The sequence below is a fragment of the Nesoenas mayeri genome (genome assembly GCF_963082525.1).
Source record: "Nesoenas mayeri genome assembly, chromosome: 10".
NCBI classification, from domain to species: domain Eukaryota; kingdom Metazoa; phylum Chordata; class Aves; order Columbiformes; family Columbidae; genus Nesoenas; species Nesoenas mayeri.
The window spans coordinates 9,589,833-9,606,875 of NC_137560.1; the positions used below are offsets into that span (position 1 = coordinate 9,589,833).

General features: G+C 38.8%; 1 protein-coding gene across 5 annotated transcripts in view; it reads right to left on the reverse strand.

Moving 5' to 3' along the window:
• DCAF1 (DDB1 and CUL4 associated factor 1) overlaps nt 1-17,043 on the reverse strand; it is a 50,107-nt gene that overhangs the window by 31,305 nt on the left and 1,759 nt on the right. For all 5 annotated transcript variants that reach the window (XR_013922567.1, XR_013922568.1, XM_080350758.1 and 2 more), the window contains exons 2-9: nt 13,217-13,334; nt 8,839-8,915; nt 8,069-8,142; nt 6,993-7,106; nt 5,131-5,268; nt 3,632-4,135; nt 2,330-2,431; nt 1,034-1,192 (exon numbers count right to left, since the gene is read on the reverse strand). Coding sequence is in view for 3 of the 5 variants with exons in the window: in XM_080350758.1 (XP_080206884.1) it covers nt 1,034-1,192; nt 2,330-2,431; nt 3,632-4,135; nt 5,131-5,268; nt 6,993-7,106; nt 8,069-8,142; nt 8,839-8,915; nt 13,217-13,326 (1,278 nt within the window). In the remaining 2 variants the exon portion in view is untranslated. The remainder of the gene's footprint in view (nt 1-1,033; nt 1,193-2,329; nt 2,432-3,631; nt 4,136-5,130; nt 5,269-6,992; nt 7,107-8,068; nt 8,143-8,838; nt 8,916-13,216; nt 13,335-17,043) is intronic.

The window sequence follows — 17,043 nt, forward strand, 5'->3', positions numbered from 1 at the left end:
ATTTTCCAGAGCAGTAAAAGAAAGCCCCAGTGAGACTAATAAAGGCGATGATGTGGCAACATAGGACTAGAGATTGGTCCATTCCTGGACCTAAACAAAATACATATAGCAGTCTTAATGTAATATAATTCCAGAGAGTCCTCCTCCATACCACTTCAAGCTACCCAAAGAATGCTTCACAAGAGGTGGAGAATGAAGACAAGTTTCCACTGAAGAAACAAAAATTCTTTTCAGTCTAACAGTACCATACGCTGTATTGAATTTCTAGCAAACTCTGGTAGCACTGAAGTCTATGGGAACTGCAGGGGTCATTAAACGCAAATCTAAAGCTTGACTTTCTCTGGAAACAGACAACTGAGATGGTATTTTTCTTTTTTTCAGGCCTTGCCTAAAACACTACTGAACTGAGAGAAGGATTTATTTTAAAAACTTTTTTCTATGTTAAAATATGATACAAGGAACTTTACCGTCATTATCAGCTGTTTTAACATTTATAAGCTCAGGCCACAGAGAACTATTAGTGTCATTTAATTTGGTTTTCGATGCAGTACAGACCAGACCTGCTGCACTGTAGCATCACCACAGAACTTGCACTGCTGTCTGGAACCTGACTGAGGTACTGTGTGACACTAAAACCACCAACGCTGGGACTGGGCATGGAGAAAACAATCTCAGGTACAGGAGTCCATTGGAACAGACGGGAAAGGACAGATTAATGAAAATGGTGCATTTTTCCTCCTTTTTTTTTTTTTTTTTTTTTTTTCCCCCAAGACAAAGAGGGAATAATATCATAGAATGAAAAGGGTCGTGAAAGTATTGAAACAAGGTTGACAAGACTGATCTTCAATTAGTTCCCTAGGAAATGAAATTCACAGCCTTGAAACAAAACACTCAAATACACCATTATTTATATATTTACTATTGCCTCTATAAAAATTTGCTTTTGGAGATGTTTATTCACTGTTTGAACATGGGTAGAAACGCTAAGAAACAATGGAAATCACTGCAGTTGTAGTAAAAGAATGCCTCTTACCCTCTCCATGGCATCTTGATTGTAAGACAGATAATATAAGCACATGGAGACTCCTGTTGCTGCCATGGAAGGACGAGGAATCTCCAGCAACTTTTGCACTCCTCCATGAGCAACAAACTCGGTTGCAAACTTATTGTGCAGCAGCAATGATGCCAAATGCTAAGGAAGGATACAAGCAGATTAGTCTGGAATTCTTCAAACTGTCAACAATTCCATCCCCTTCCCCACAGAAAAACAGACGACAGAAATAAAAAGTGCTCCAGGCTTTGTCCACCTTATTTCTTACTCCTCACATTATACTGAACTGCAGAATGCAGTATTTATCCCAATGATAAAACCCAAAAAAGGTATTATCACTCTGTTTTACACATCCTGCAAAATAAACAAGAAAAGCAAAGCAACTCTGAAATTATCCAATAGGCCAACTTAAAGTCATATTACTGGCAAGAAGAATTTTACATGAAGCTTAAAGGCTATTATTAAAACTCAAGTCTGCAGCTGCACTGAAGTTTATTACACTTTTCTGTATTATCAACACCTTAAGAGGAAGCAGTAAGAACCATTGTAAACCACACCCACTCCCAACTGAAATAACTACACCTTTTGTAGGAACACTGCTCCTTGGAAATAAATCCTCAGACAAACAACAATGAAACAGAGAGAAAGATGATACTGGAGGCCCAGAGGCAGAGATGCTACTGTGAAGGAAGTAAGTACCACACAGAAGAATATAACTTGTGCTACTGCACTGCAGGTTTGGCTTCAAGAAGGTTATTTGGTGTGGTTTTGTACCTTTAGGAGGCAACCTAAAGTCTGTTCACACAGAATTATTGTATTTCAAACATTAATCTCAGAGCTGTCATGCTGGGGCTTTTGCGAGCAAGACGCTTATGCTTGTTACTCGTAACAAATGTCCCTTGAGATGACAGGCAGTGGAACAACTTGAGAATGCGATCTAAGGGCAGCAGGAACACAAGTGTTCGACAGAAAAAGGAGTTCTTTTCATCTTCAGATAGGCAGATGGCTGGTGAAATTAAGGCTGCTTCCCGCAAAATTAAGATCTTTTAGCCCACTCCTCCCCCGCTCTTTTTTTTTTCTTTTTAAAAACATTAGAGTTATAAAACCAAAACCACAATGCATTCAAGTTGAGTGAGAGCCAATTCCTGTCCCAGGGAATCCTGCACAATACATAAGCCTAAAGAAGGTGAACATTTCCCTTTGACGCATACAGCAGGCATATATTCAATGCTTTTACAATGCTTACAGTACATTTCATGCATTACAAAAGTAATTTACCTTAAGGGCTTCAAAAGTGAGCAGTACATCATTGGTTCGCTTCAAATCGATGTAGTACATCATCAGCTCTCTTGATCCCAGTTGCATAAATATGGGTAGCAGCTGAGAAAAATAAAAATAGGAGACTAGCTGAATGTTTCACAGGAAACAAGATCTGGTTTGGTTTTTACTCTCTCAAACCTTCAGTTTTCCCGCATTGGCAGATACCTGTTATGAGAGGTCAGTGGTAACCAGCTCCATCCATAGGAAGCAATAAAGGTTAACAGACCTCTTGTAATATACCTGCTGACGGCAGCAAGGTGCATTACAGCTGCCACACAGAAATCTGAAGACTCTCCATCAAGTGCAGCTATGGCAAGTCCACACAGATACCACCCTGGTGATAGGTTCCACTTTCCATCTGTGCAAAGACAACTACCCAATAACTAAACAGAAAAAAACAGGAGAGCAGGGCAACAAACCAAAACCCTTTGCATAATTCTTTGTGTAACAACTTTATAGTTTTATATCCTATTTTTTATATCCTATTACTGCTGGCATATGAAGTGATCCAGTCAGCATGTGAGGTATTAGGGGGATTATGGTTTATTTGGCTCTCACAGAAGCAAGGCACACGTGTACACAAACACAAAATGGTGTTGCTTTGCTCTACTTCAAATTAAGTTAAACCACTTTAAAAAAAAATAATAAACTGAGATAAAGGTGGTCTGTAGACCTACACTAACTTGAGTTTTATGGTTAAAAAAAAAAAAAGGAAAGCCTTTGATAAAACTGACACTGCCCAAGTAGTTTCTTCATGGAAGTACTAACAGCTCTCAAAGCATTTGTATAACACGAGCACTGCCATTTCTCATCAGAACTACAGCACAGGTTATATAAACCATTCCATTTAGAATTTCAAGTACATTATTTCCTCAGACTTTTAATTACAGCAATCTATCACCTCCCGCAGATGAAAGAGGAAAAAATGTCTGCATTTCAAACAGACTGCCCTGTGTCATGTAAAGGAAAAAAAATATCACTACATTTAACAGAAACCAGAATAAAATTCCTCATGTCATGCTCCAACCACTAGACCACACACCTGTAATATTCACATTCAGGTTTGAGCATTACCTACTGCGTAATACTTGGCGTAATGACTTCATCAATTTGAAAGTCATCAACAACTCAGGAAAGGTTACTGATGTTAGTCATATCAGGAAATATCAGAGAGCAACATAACAGTTCTACAGATTTTTCCTCACAGTACCATTCAGTTTTGTCAGGAGAATTCAAGCATAGAGTTCTTCATAGGCTCACCTCTTGGTACTCCCCTAGGGGAGTCAGGTACTGAAGAATTAGCCTCTGCTCTATGGCGGGAGTCAAAGGGTAAAGCGTATAATTAGTGCCAATCACCCATGGGGACATTTCTGACCAGCTGCTGTTGGACAGTTCAACAAACATCCGCTCTGGTTCTGAAGTAGAGAAGCCCAGTTTTTGTTTGGCTTTCCGGAAGCCGTCTCTTTCAAGCTGTTTCCCTGATTTGCTTTTTCTCAGTCCCCCATCATCCAGTTTTGTAGCAGAGTTTACTCTGCTACTGGTCTTGTGACTTGAATCAAGATGAAAGGAGATCTCCATATCCCCAGGTACTTCCTCTTGCTCTCCATCTACTGCCATCTCCCCATAATCCATATCCACAGCCTCTTCATCTAGAGGCAGCAGAGGATCTGATGGCACTTTTCGAGGACTGGGACGCTTGTTTTCTTGTTTTGTAGTCATTTCAGTAACCTGTAACTCTCGTAGCCGCCGAAGCACCAAAGCCACCTGTTTCACAAAGAAGCATGCATAAGAATACACTTCTTGCTTTGGTCAGGCATCTCACATTGACCATATTTTTTTTCTTGTCATGTAACCATTTCCACAGCATAAAGTGTGTCAACATGCTGTGCTGTACACTTGCACAGAGAAATAATGATTTCAAAGTGAATAAGAAAACTTGAATCCTTTTTCATACAGGTACTTTCATTCTAAAATATCAGCATCTAGTCTCCCGAAAGAGAAAGAAGTGGCTTAAAAGCAATTAAGAGCAGATGAGCTATATTGGTGCTCATATTGGAACCACATAGGATGTTCCACCATTCCTCATCATCTCTGCCCAGCCTAGAGCAAAGGCAACATACCCTTTCAAAGCAGCAGCTCGGACAAATTGCAGTTTCACTAAACCTAAGGCCACACTTTTACTTTTAAAGGCCTTATCTGTGCAAGAAGTAGAATTCACCTATGCTTCACCACACTCTACACTGTCCTGGGAGACAAATTTGTCTACTCTACCTTCTTCTGAAAGTCATCTCAGTTGCTGATAAACATCATACAGGATCAACGCTAAACTGCTGAAACGTTTACAATACAAGTTAACACAATTACATGGTAAGTTGTCCCCACATTGATTTACCTTTCATTTTAAAATCCTTGTCCAGTATGTAAGTCAAAACATGTAATACTTACAGATGTAAAGCTTCTGAAAATTTTTCTTTAAGGAAGTTATGAATATGAGCCAATTAAGAAGTATAGTATTTGACTTCTTAGGTTTCTATTGCCATTTTTAACACAACTGGTATAACAGAAGAATCAGGCCGCATGCCCCAACCTCAGCAAATGCATTGTCAGGAAACAATGGAAAGTATGAGCTACTGACTTGCAGATATTATAACTACTATAAGATCCATCTATAAACACATCAATGTGAGCTCCCCACAAATTAAAAGAAAAAAAAAAAGTAAAGGGATCTAAAAAAAGGAAAGTGATTGAGAGATCATTACCAATTGTGAGTTCTCATCCCTGTAATTTGCAGCAATATCTTGGTTTTCCATAGCTCCTCCTAACAGCCCTGTTGCATACGTCCGTAGTGGCTGATCAGCCTCTCGCGCCCACTTGAAGAGATTTTCAACTATGCCTTCCTAGAATGAAGAAAATAAGAAAGCAACTCCAACAGTTATATTTCATTTTTAACTTCTTGTCCCAGCGAAACCATCTGTTGATAACAATTCTCCCTATCCCTAGTAATGACCAGGCTAGATTTCCTACCAATCATGTAATGAAGCAAAAATAGCTTGAAGGAGGAGGGGAAAAAAAACAAAACCAAACATACACCCCACCCCCACCCCCCCACCCCCCAAGCACCCAAACATTTTAAGCTGCATAAAACTATTCCCAGGCATCAGATATATCTTCTGAAGCAGACAGCAAACGTACTGCCTAGGAAGTAGCAAAACACTACAGTGTAAACTGATTAGTCAAAGAAACACGGCTAAAGCTCCTCTAAGTTTCAATCATTTCAATTCCCAGCAATTTTGCAGATTTCAAAGAATCCAAGTTGAACTTACAACAACTAGAACGGAATTTTACTGAAATGTAAGAAATGTAGCCAAAGTTTACAAGGGCTAAATTGAAAAGTCATTGAAATAAGCACACTACCTGGGGCCAGAGAAACTCTTCATACCAATGACTACTCACCAACCAAAAGAACAATTATCAACATAGTCATAAATCCATAATGTTTGGAGAACAGGGAAATGAATGCAAGAATACCAATCGATACATATGTAAATCTTAATGTAAAAGATTCTTAATATTTTTAATAGTAACAAAGTCAGCACAGACCACCATGCAATTTTCCTTAACAAGGTTGGATAAGTGTTAACTAAAATTAAAAGAGTCAATTAAAAGACAATGAGTTAGAATGAAAGATTCTATTTTTTCCTCTAAATCACTGATGAATATTCTCAAGTCAAAAGAAAAAAATTCCTTAAGTGCAAAAGTTAACTTAAACATTTGATTTCAATTTACAGAGAGATTCAGTCTCTGAAAAAAAGCTGTATCTTCCACAAATAGGGAGCTATTGTTTTCCTTTAATTTTCTTGGATCAAAGTCTCACAGCCTTAGCCTTTGAACAGATCAAAAAATATCTCAAATTAAATTCAATCCTTCACAAAGGGAGCACATTATTCCTTCCTTTTATCATGCTCTAGAGTTCATATCCGTATTTCAAATAGTAAATTAATTAATTTAGAATTTTATATAAAGCACTACCTGATTGCCAAACTTCTGTAAAAAATGAATGTAATGTTTTTCTGAAGAGGAAACTTGGGCTCAGGAGTGAAATACACCTTCTGCTCACTTTCAACTCTGTGCATTGAATCAGACGGAAGTCTGATTCAGCTGTCCGTCACAGTTCCAGATAATCCACACAAAGTATGTGGATTTTAGGCTGCTTAGTTAAAGTATGACTTGCTTATCACTTAGCTCTCTCTAATAACGCTATCACTCTGCTGTAGCTGGGGATTACTGGGCAAGACTCCTATTGCAAGTCTTTATGTTCTATACAGCCTGCTCCATTCACAGGCCTATAAAATAACAATTCAAATTATAACATTTCCCAAAACATTAAGTTCCAGGTCCTCTGTCTGAATCAGTCTCATTATAACTTAAAAGCTGTGAAATACCCAAGATTTGATCAGTTAAACAAGCCAAGATCAAAAAGCCCCAAAACATTAGTAATATTGAGTAGATTGTCTCCCAGAGACAGAATTTCAATGTTTTTTTACTGGCTGCTCCTATGGAAAGAACAGTTGGCGTACATAACCCACCAAGCTTAAAAACCAAGCTTTAGTAAAGATGATACCTTTTCCTGAAAGACGACAGCAGTTTCCAGTCCTGGCATGATATCCAGAAGAAGTCGGCAGGCAGCAGTGTTTAATGGAGGTTCTCTGCTTGTCATCACGTAGGCATTCACTAGCTAGAGAAGATCAGGAACAGTATTGGCTTGAAATGTAACTCTGATCAAAACCAGTGCAGTAAAAGCCTTACAGCTCCCACAGCAGCAAAACGATAAAGTAAGAAACGTCAGTATGCAAGCCCTGGATCTGATGATGACTGGCCTTTAACCTGCTCCCTCCAGTGCCTCAGAAGTTGAAATCACTTCTCACAGAAACACAGTTCCCCTCTGATCTGCTGTCCACTGACTAAACATCTATCTTGAACTGATTTGTAAAGACAAGTGCCTAAAAACAAATACAGTTTAGTAACAGTGTAAACACAAAAAGATAATAGCTGATAAAAATTAACATAAAACCCACACATTTTAACAACATCTACGTTTGCTTATCACTTGCAGTTTAAAACAGAAACATACATCCAATTAATCTGTCAGAATCCTTACAGAAATGTGTACTAATACAGGTGCTTCCAGGGAAGTGAGGGTAACAAAAATTCTAGCTATTATGTTAGAGAACAGCAATGCAAGAGGAAAGCCAGACTTCCATCTCTTAATCCTCTGCCTGAGCCTTCTAGAGCTGACATACTCTGCTCCTACAGGCAGCCCAGCATTCCCAAGTAGTCAGAAACAAGGCATTGGAATTAGTGGTATTAATTTCCATTACAGAAATTAATTATGCTTTCACACTTGTATTAGAGGAGCTACATTTTCTTTAAAGAGACTGATAAACCTTGGGAAGAACTAATTCAATTGTTACCACACATACTACAGCACCCCTAAACTGCTGACAAACTCCCTTTTCCTTGAGTTACTTTAACAGTGGCAAATGAGTCACACTCATTTTAAAAACCACTGCTGCGGAAGAGGCAGTCCCTACACCAATAAAATAAATATTAAACAAGTTCTGAGCTCAATCAGCACAGAGTAAACAAAAACCATAAGGTGTCAGGAATTGACAGATACAGTTCTCAGAGCAAACCTACTGCATTCATGAAATCATCATTCTTGAAAAGTATCCTCAGTAAGTGACCAAGCATGCACTCTGGGTCCGCTCGACCTGTGGGAGAAACAGGAAAAGACTTAACTACCTGCCTCGAGATGTCAAGATTAATACTCAACTGCTATCTTCAAACTGATTGTGGAATATTCTAGTTAGCAGGACCTTTATCAGAATTAAAAGTACGGAAAAAAATCACATGAATTATTCACCAACATAGCATTTTTTTCTAGTAGGCATTACCTCCCTAGAATTCCGACCACAACACACTTCAGTGGTCCAATAGTATGGAATAGTCATTTTGCAAACTGTTCCAGTAACTTGGAACTAAGTAGTTGCAAAAAAAAAAAAAAAAAAAAAAAAAAAAAAAAAAAAAAAATCAGTGGCTATATGTAACTATTTTAAAGCACTGCACCTAACAGCAAATTCAAAATAATGAGACAGACTGTCTTCTCTGTCCATCTAACAACTACTACTTCACATTAACTAAAACTTGTTAACATAACCATACCATATGTCATAAATAGCCTCTGAAACACCCTCCCAAAACTCTACCCAAGGCCTCAAAATCTTGCAGCAAACATCAAAATTGCCAGATAACAGCGCTACAGACCACAATTAACCAGTGCAAAAGCAGGATCAGACCTTGATTGACAGTGGACACATTCAGGCTAAAAACTGCTTATGCTTAAATATTAATTAGTAGGTATCCATTGGGACAGAGTTGGTGCTGCCAAACCCTGACCGACAACCTACCTGGGTGTCGGTCATCAAATGGGTCTGGATCTCCTTTGCGGTACTCTTCAGTCTCCTTCTCGATCAGCTCAGACATTCTGCAGAAGGAACAACATTAAACAAGCAGAATTCACAGTCAGTCTTCTCCTAGTACACAGCTCTTCACAATAGCCTGTTTCTCAAAGTACTGTAAAACACCTCATCAACTTTTATCTGAACAGTACTGGTTTCAGACTGTCCACAATAGAGGGGTGTGAAAAGACACTTGTCTCTAATATCTCATCCCCCTTCACTATGCTCCAAAGCACACTGTACCCATATCAACACTCCAGTTATGCACAAGCACGACGCCCTGGCCGGGCAAATCCCTTTTATTTACTCAGACATCTGGTGATGCTCTATGACACATACTGTAGAGAACAAGGGTAAATAAAAGGCTTGAGTAGTTCTTCTCACCATCACATAGTCTTTCTTTTGCAGTAGAGTAAGCCCTAAACAGGTGACTTAGTATTCCTTTCTATTCAGTCTGTGCAGGGGCAGCCACTCACATAGTGTACACAGGTTTTTTTTATTTTTACACATTAATTTTTAATAATATTGTGTGATAATAAAAATATTTAATATTTTATCAACTATTGTGTAATCTCTAGTCAGCTTATCTCTTCAGCTCCATTGAAGCTTAACTTTCTAGCATGTGCCAGTTACCACAATGGATAAGACAAGCAGCCAGCTCCCTATTCATAGACCTTCAAAATACATTAATGTTCCTTTGTATCAGAAAAAAAAATAATGGAGGCTGTTTTGAAGTTATGCCTTGTCCTAAACAGAGATACAGCCTCAGCAGACACAAAGAATCCTATGCTCTAATTCATTCGAATAAGCAGTAAGGGAATTAATATTTTTTTTTTAAAACAAAATGAAGAAGAGGGAGACTATCTCATGGTCAAGCAATAAATAATTCCATAGTCATCCACTGTTTTACTCCATGAAATGCTACAGCAAAAATATATGCAGTTTGGGGTGAAATAAAGAGTAGTATTTTTAAAATAGCAAATTAAATCTTATTTCCTTGATATACAGGGTGTTTCAAAAAGATGGACCCAATTTCAAAGCAACATGATTTAAATTGGATCCATTTTTTTGAAACACCCTGCAAAACCAGCCTCATTCCCTCCCCTCTACAGAGCCCTAGCGTGGGATGCAGAATATATGTGCAGCACAGCATCTTAAAACAAAGTCTTAGTACCTCAGGGAGGGAAAACTCCTGGAAGGCTGCAGTAATCCCTGGAAAAACATTTGCCTTTCATGGGGGATTTCCCTTACAGAATGCCACTGACTTCTACTCCATTCTTGCTGCTTTCCAGAAAATATCCTGTGTTCCCAGGGACAATTCGAGGCAAAAATTTACTTATACGAGTCTCCGTGAACTACACGGACTTGCCGATATGACAGAGGATGATGTTACAAAGCCTGCCCAGACTGCAGGAACAGTAAATTAGCTTATCAGAAGGGAGCAGAGAACTTTCTTGCTTGTCTCTGAACTGACAATTACCTTTCAGCAAACTGTTTATTCTGTGGGGTTCTAATATTTGCTCTTGGTAAGCCTGGATGTGAAGAGATGCAAATCGTGTCCCTTGCTAACAGGTGGCACAGCTTGAGTTCTCATGAATTTCTGGCAAAAGCAAGTTACTTAAATACTTCACTGCCAGCTCCTCATTTTTTTTTCCATGAGAATAGCTTGAGGAGTGCCTGCTAACAGACAATTGAGACAAATGGGGAGTTCAGAAGCTGCACCCTAGACTTGTCAGGTCTTTTTAGGTGATAATCAACATTTTGGTTATGTGCCAGAAAGGACAGACAAGCAGCATGGAAAGCGAGCATAACATTCTCATCAGTCCGCCCTGTTTAGGTAGGCAGCCAAACAGCATGCCAGCTGAAGCTGCCAAGTAGTTTCAGGGACAACAACATTATCACAGCCTAGATGAAACAGGCACGTGAATCACCACTTACAGGCTTTTTTGAGACAATTAGTCACAATTGTTTGACCAAAACAAGAAAGCACTGCCACTTTACTATTTATTAAAAAAAAAAAAGCTTAAAACAAGCTGGCTTATAATACCCTTCTTTTAACTAATAAGTACAAAGGTGGTTTGTGAAGTGACTTGGATTGATCTATCTAGATCAACAGCTTTGTCAATTCTCAGTTGAAGTAATAGAAGAGTCAAATACCTAACCAAGTTCATTCCTGCCTAATAACACAGGCATGTGGTTAACAAAAACCAGTTCACAAAAACACTCAACTTTCATTCAGGTTTTGAGATTTTCTTTGTTCACTTGACCTTCTATCACTTCTCTACCACTTCAGAGTTTGCAGACAAGATATAGGTTTTACCTGGAGATAGAGGTTCTTTCCCCGACTAACAACTATTTTTTCTCTTTATGACTGTCTTTGCAATCATCTTTGGAAAGTCAGTCAAAACCTCACTTGCACTTGCCACAAACTGAGCTCACCTTGGTGGCAGGGAAGGAAGGGGCTGTGGTATAAGTCTGTCAACTTTACAAGACTCCCACCAATCTCAATAGCATAATATAAATCCACCTTAATACGCCTCCATGCCATTATTTGGCATCAATGAGCAACCCAGGAGCCTTTAAAACAGATTGCAGCAGTGTAAGATGCTCCAGGATCCCACACCACCACACGCTGGGTACTACCTCAGCATTAGATTTAATGGGCCCTCATCCACACAGGGAAGTTTTCTTCCATTTAGCTCAGATGGTGGAAGGAAGTAGAAAAACGTCACTCACCAACAAGTATGACCACAGCTTCCTCTGCCTTAAGTCCAAAACAATATGCAGGGGAATTATTCTGCCTCAGGACATCAGCTAATGCAACCTCCACTTGGTGAGGATTCCTAGCAAATTCTTTTAAACCCACGATGTACCCAAAACCCTCCACTCCAAGCAGACATATGGCTTTCATTGATACCTGAAGCACTGCAAATCCAACTTCTGCCAGAGACTGTAGATAACCTTGCTATCTACCTTAAATCTGTATTATCTCCACTAAAGCCAAAGTACCCAAGCTTTCCCCATCTCAGCCACTCTGCCTGCTGCAAAGAGACCCTGGAGAACCAAGAGTTATCAGACTTGTCTGGGGATAAATAATGTAGGGAACTCAAAGAGCTGAGGGGAAGCAAGAAGTGTCAGACTGCTATAAACATAAGAAAATTTCTTGGAATATAGTAAATTTCTGCCTGCAAGAAAATAGCACATATGTTTCCTTCAAGACACAAATCAGACAATACACAAAGATATACCAAAACAAGTCTCATGATTTTCAGGAGATCTACTCATTTTCAAGTGTTTAGGATTGGCTTTCTGCTGCTCCTCTCCCTGTTCCGTGCTGCTATTTTTAAAATGCAGTAAGAAGAGCAAAACCATTGTGCCCACTAGGTGAGGCACAGCACAGATCTGTGCAAAAATGCTGCAGTAGATTCCTGTTACTTCCACCCAGTGCCAGCTCAGAGTCTGTGCACTGACTTGTCTGATCCAACAACACAAAGCAGTGCAGTACAGAAACCTGAATTGCTCTCAGTGTACAAGTGTAGTAATTCCTTCTGCATATAGTAGGCAGGTCACAGGTCTGCCAGCGGAGACATGAGAAACTGGGTGGAATTTCTGTGAATCTCCTGTCAAGTAAGAGTAATATCAGTTTCCCTGGCTTGGGAAACCATAAATGCAATTTATAAGTCTAATGTTTCTCTTGTAATAGAAGATGTCTTATAATTAATGGTGCTACTAGTACCTGCACATCTCCTGGAAACAATTTATTGGTCAGGGAATATTTTCCTTACACATACAATACAGTGTCAGTTAATCAACATCCAGTTTTTAAAAAAATTAAAGCAAAATTTTAAAATTTGATTTAACATGCTTTATGAGCTTCATTAAATCTTCCCAATATAATCCCCTTGATTCATCCAACGAGCCACTCTCTCCCTTTCATTTAATCTGACCAATGTTACTACAATCACAAAACACACACCACCACTCTGATGGAACATCCTCATAGCTTTCAGTCTTGATCAATGTTTTACAAGTTTCAAGTGAAGATCCCAAACTTATTTGATTATTTAGTGATTCCCCTGACTTCCATTATTTCAGAGAATTAAATTCATGCTTCAGAGACAGTCTATGTAAGAACTTTGCCATATAAATTTCTTATCAGAAATTCTGTGTATGTAAATACCATCCTCATAGTTCAACTTCCAGACCAAACAAAATGAATTACCAACAGGTGATCAGGTATGCAAAAACCTCAAGTAAAAACTTAGCAAAAGCTGCTGTCAAGTAACTTCAGATATTCAGATTTAGGAATTCATTTAATATATCTTACCTGGTGAGAATAGGGACCATGTCTTGCCCACTGCCATGTTCTTTCTCCCACTGCTCAAGTAAAGTAGTGAGCTCAGCCTTGGAGTCCACATGTCCAGATCCTGAAGTCATGGCTTAGCCTATGGCAGAGATAACAACAACAAAAAAAGGCAGAAAAATGAGAAGAAATACCACACAGTTTCACTGTATTCATTGAAATAATCTAAACCAAAGATCACAAGCCATTTGGAAGAGGCAAGTAAATACTCAGCAACAAGGAGTGAAAAAAAAGATTAATGACAGAATACTGCTGTACTTCACTTTCAAAGTTGGATGTTTCCTTTTGGTCCTTTGCCTGAAGAATAAAGAACGAACACACACACACTTTCAACACAAGTCTTAACTAGTGTATGACAACTCTGATTATGGGGGGCAAGTATGCACACCTAACCACAAGTGTGTTCAGTACTGAAGCTTTTTAAAAATCTACCTCAGTTCCATAAGCAGACCTGAGTCCTTTGCTGTTGTTCCCAGATTTACTCAAGAAACAACAAAGTCAGGGCAGTGAGATTATGATCAGCATCATTATTCCAGTTTAAGACCCTCCAAACAGCAGTGAAAGTGCGAAGAATCACATTTAGCCTCACACTGCCAAGGGGGCAGAAGGCAGCAGCACTGAGTAGCTGCAGGCAGTAGAAGAAGCACCATAAGAGTGGTAGTTTGGGAAAGGGGCAGGTCACCACATCACTGCTTGTTCAAGGTTTCCAAGGACCGTCAGTGGCTCCAGCAAAAAGGAAGAAAGATCGCAGGAAGCAGCACTGGAGGAATCACTTCAGGCTGATCTGCTTTTACTTGCAAGATAGCAGCTGACAGAAGATTTACCTTCCCATCCACAAAAGAGAGATCTTTGTACAGTACTGAGTGACTTGTTAAGATACCACCTAATGAAAGGAACTATCCCTCTAGATTCTGTTTAAACCTCTAGATTTCCAAGTGTCAATTTCTTTCCGACTGATAAAAATCTGCTAGCAAAACTAACAGACCAAACAATTAAAATCTGTCTCAAAATATCGCCATGCCCTTAGTTTCCAATCTGACAGACAGCGATCACTGTGAAGAGCTGTCGCTTCTGGAGGAAGGGATACCTAATCCTAATTTATGAACTGACCCTGTATTGAAGATGAGGGGACAGGATTGGGGGCGGTACAGGAAAGAAATCAAAGCAAAAGAAATTCCTCTACATCCAAAACCACACATCTGTCATGAAACTAAATATCCATTTGTCATAAATGACCAGAGAAAGAACTTTCCAAAACAATGTTAAATACAGATATGTTTAAGACAATTACATAGACACCAACTCCTGAAATACGTATTCAGAAATCAATCAAGTGACAGACTATAAAGGGAACCATAGGTCAACACAGATTCCATAAGCATTTATAGCCCAATTCTGAAAAACATCACCATGTTCACCTGAGTGTTAGATTCCTCTAATTTGCTTAAAACCTTTTCACATTCAGGGCCTGGATGAACAGCTCTACCTTCCATCTCGTAGGTGCTTCTGAATTTAATGTATTGTGACTGGTTAGTTAAATGGGAGACAACAAGCAAAGATCACCTGGCTGAAGATGAAACTGGCAGAAACTGCACAAAAATCATCACTCAAAGACTATGGAAAAATAAGTATGTGACTACATGACCCCCAGTCTGAAGAACACAATTTTGATAAGTAGTATATGAAATGAGTGTATGCTAACAAAAAACCTATGTAAGCATAAAGTAAGTTGATGTTTTCTAAATGGCAAGTAATTATGATTTTATCTAGAGCATTCATTATTCATTCATCACAGAACTCGACTGGGAAATTTGATGCAAATGCATAAATCACTTCAGAAAAAACGCTACCTAAATGCGAGCAACAAAACGTAATGAGATTGTACACACACACACCCACCCTGAAACATCTTTGAAAGGGAAAACTACTCCAAGCTCATTAAGCTCTATTCCTTATTTCTTTAACTGAAGAACATTCGCCAGCAGCACTTCTGAGCTTTTAAATATCACATATAAACATTCAGACAAATCCATTGAGCCTCAGAATGCAAGTGCTTTAACAGCATCTGCATTCAACCATTTCAGACATCTCCACCTTCATCCTATACCTAAGGGACACAGAAAAAAGTGCCTTGTGACCCCAGAGCTTGTATAAGGCCTATACAGGCCCTCCTGCAATCTGAAGAATAGTTTGTTTCCCCTAAAAACCTTTATTCGATCTCGAAAATAAGAAAGGTCCAGCAATACCTGCAACAGGCCAAAGTTCCAGTCAGGAACTCACTGCTCCCATTGCCCTCTGGGACATCCAGTCCTATACCATAACTAAGCGAATATAGAAAAATCTACACTGTCCCTAAAACCTGATGTATTACCACCTACTTAAAGCACATTATGGGGCTAAATAGCTGGTGCTGATATGCAACTATTTTCCCAAAATCAAGTTAAAACACAAAAACGCCACTCTTTCTATAGGTGCACAGCAATTAAAGTATATGTCTCACCAAGGCATCCCACTTGGGCTTATCACTCCCAACCTCCCAACCAATTCACATAAATTTGACTATTCTAGATGGCAACACAAAGAACAGCAACAACACAAATCACCTCGGAAGCATTTACTTCCACAGCTCTCATATTAAAGCATGTTAGCAGTAAAATATATGTGAATGGAATATTATGGCAGATGAATGACTTTTTAAACACAGGAAGGAAAGAAATGCCTTCTGTGCTCACTTTTTTCAAGAACTCCATCATCAATCAAAGTTAAGAACTCTGCAGAAAGGACAAGATCATAAATGGTATGAACTAAACTGTAACTGTCAGAAATATACCCAGCCTGTCGGAGAAGACCAGTGAGAGAAACTCTGACTTTCACCATTTCCCTTGGACAAGCTAGTGAACAAATTCAATCTTAAATTGCTTTCCAGTAACTAGCAGAACAGGGAACAGCTATCTCATCGTAGATTTAAATCCATGGGGGGGTTTAATTTTTTTTAAATACGTTTTTACAATCTTGGCTTACTACAGATTTCAATTAAAATACCTAATAAGCTAAGGAATGGAATATTTTTTCTACACATCACTATTGTCAAAATATCACATTTAGAATCAATAGAACTGATATAAATAAAACATGAAGCACTTCAAAGGATTTGACTTAGAAAGACAAATATTTACAACCTTAACTATCTCTCACTGTGAACACTCCCACTGATAATCTTCATATGCATGTTTCAGCACAGTGGTGCACACAGTATCACTTTAATATTAAACACTACTTAGTATTCCAATATCATAGCAAAGTTTTTGTGAGCATTCTACTCTTCTGAAATTAGATGTAAAAATTTGATAGCAGAGAGAAACCCAAAGAAGCATCCAGACACATACCTAGAAGTGCTCACATGTTTTGAAACCTCATACACCTCAGTGCTTGAGTCACCCTAGTCAGACACAGGTGAACAACCAAGATATATGAGTCCCAGAGACCTCTAACTGAAAACCCTGATAAGTGCACAGTACAGTTCAAGCAGTTCAGCATCACCCTTTTGTTCCCTGACATATTCAAGTGGCATATCAACTGAAACTACTACAGGTCATTCACTTATTGATTTTGTATTGTGCTCACGAAAAGGATTCTGAGGTTCCAAACGCACTGATTTCAATACAGACAGGCATTTTAAAGTATTAAACATCTCAGGTGAAAATAAATCTATTTGTACAATCTGAAAACCAACAATTTGGTTACTTGGGAAACAACCACATATCTATACCGTAACAATTTAAATGTAAAAT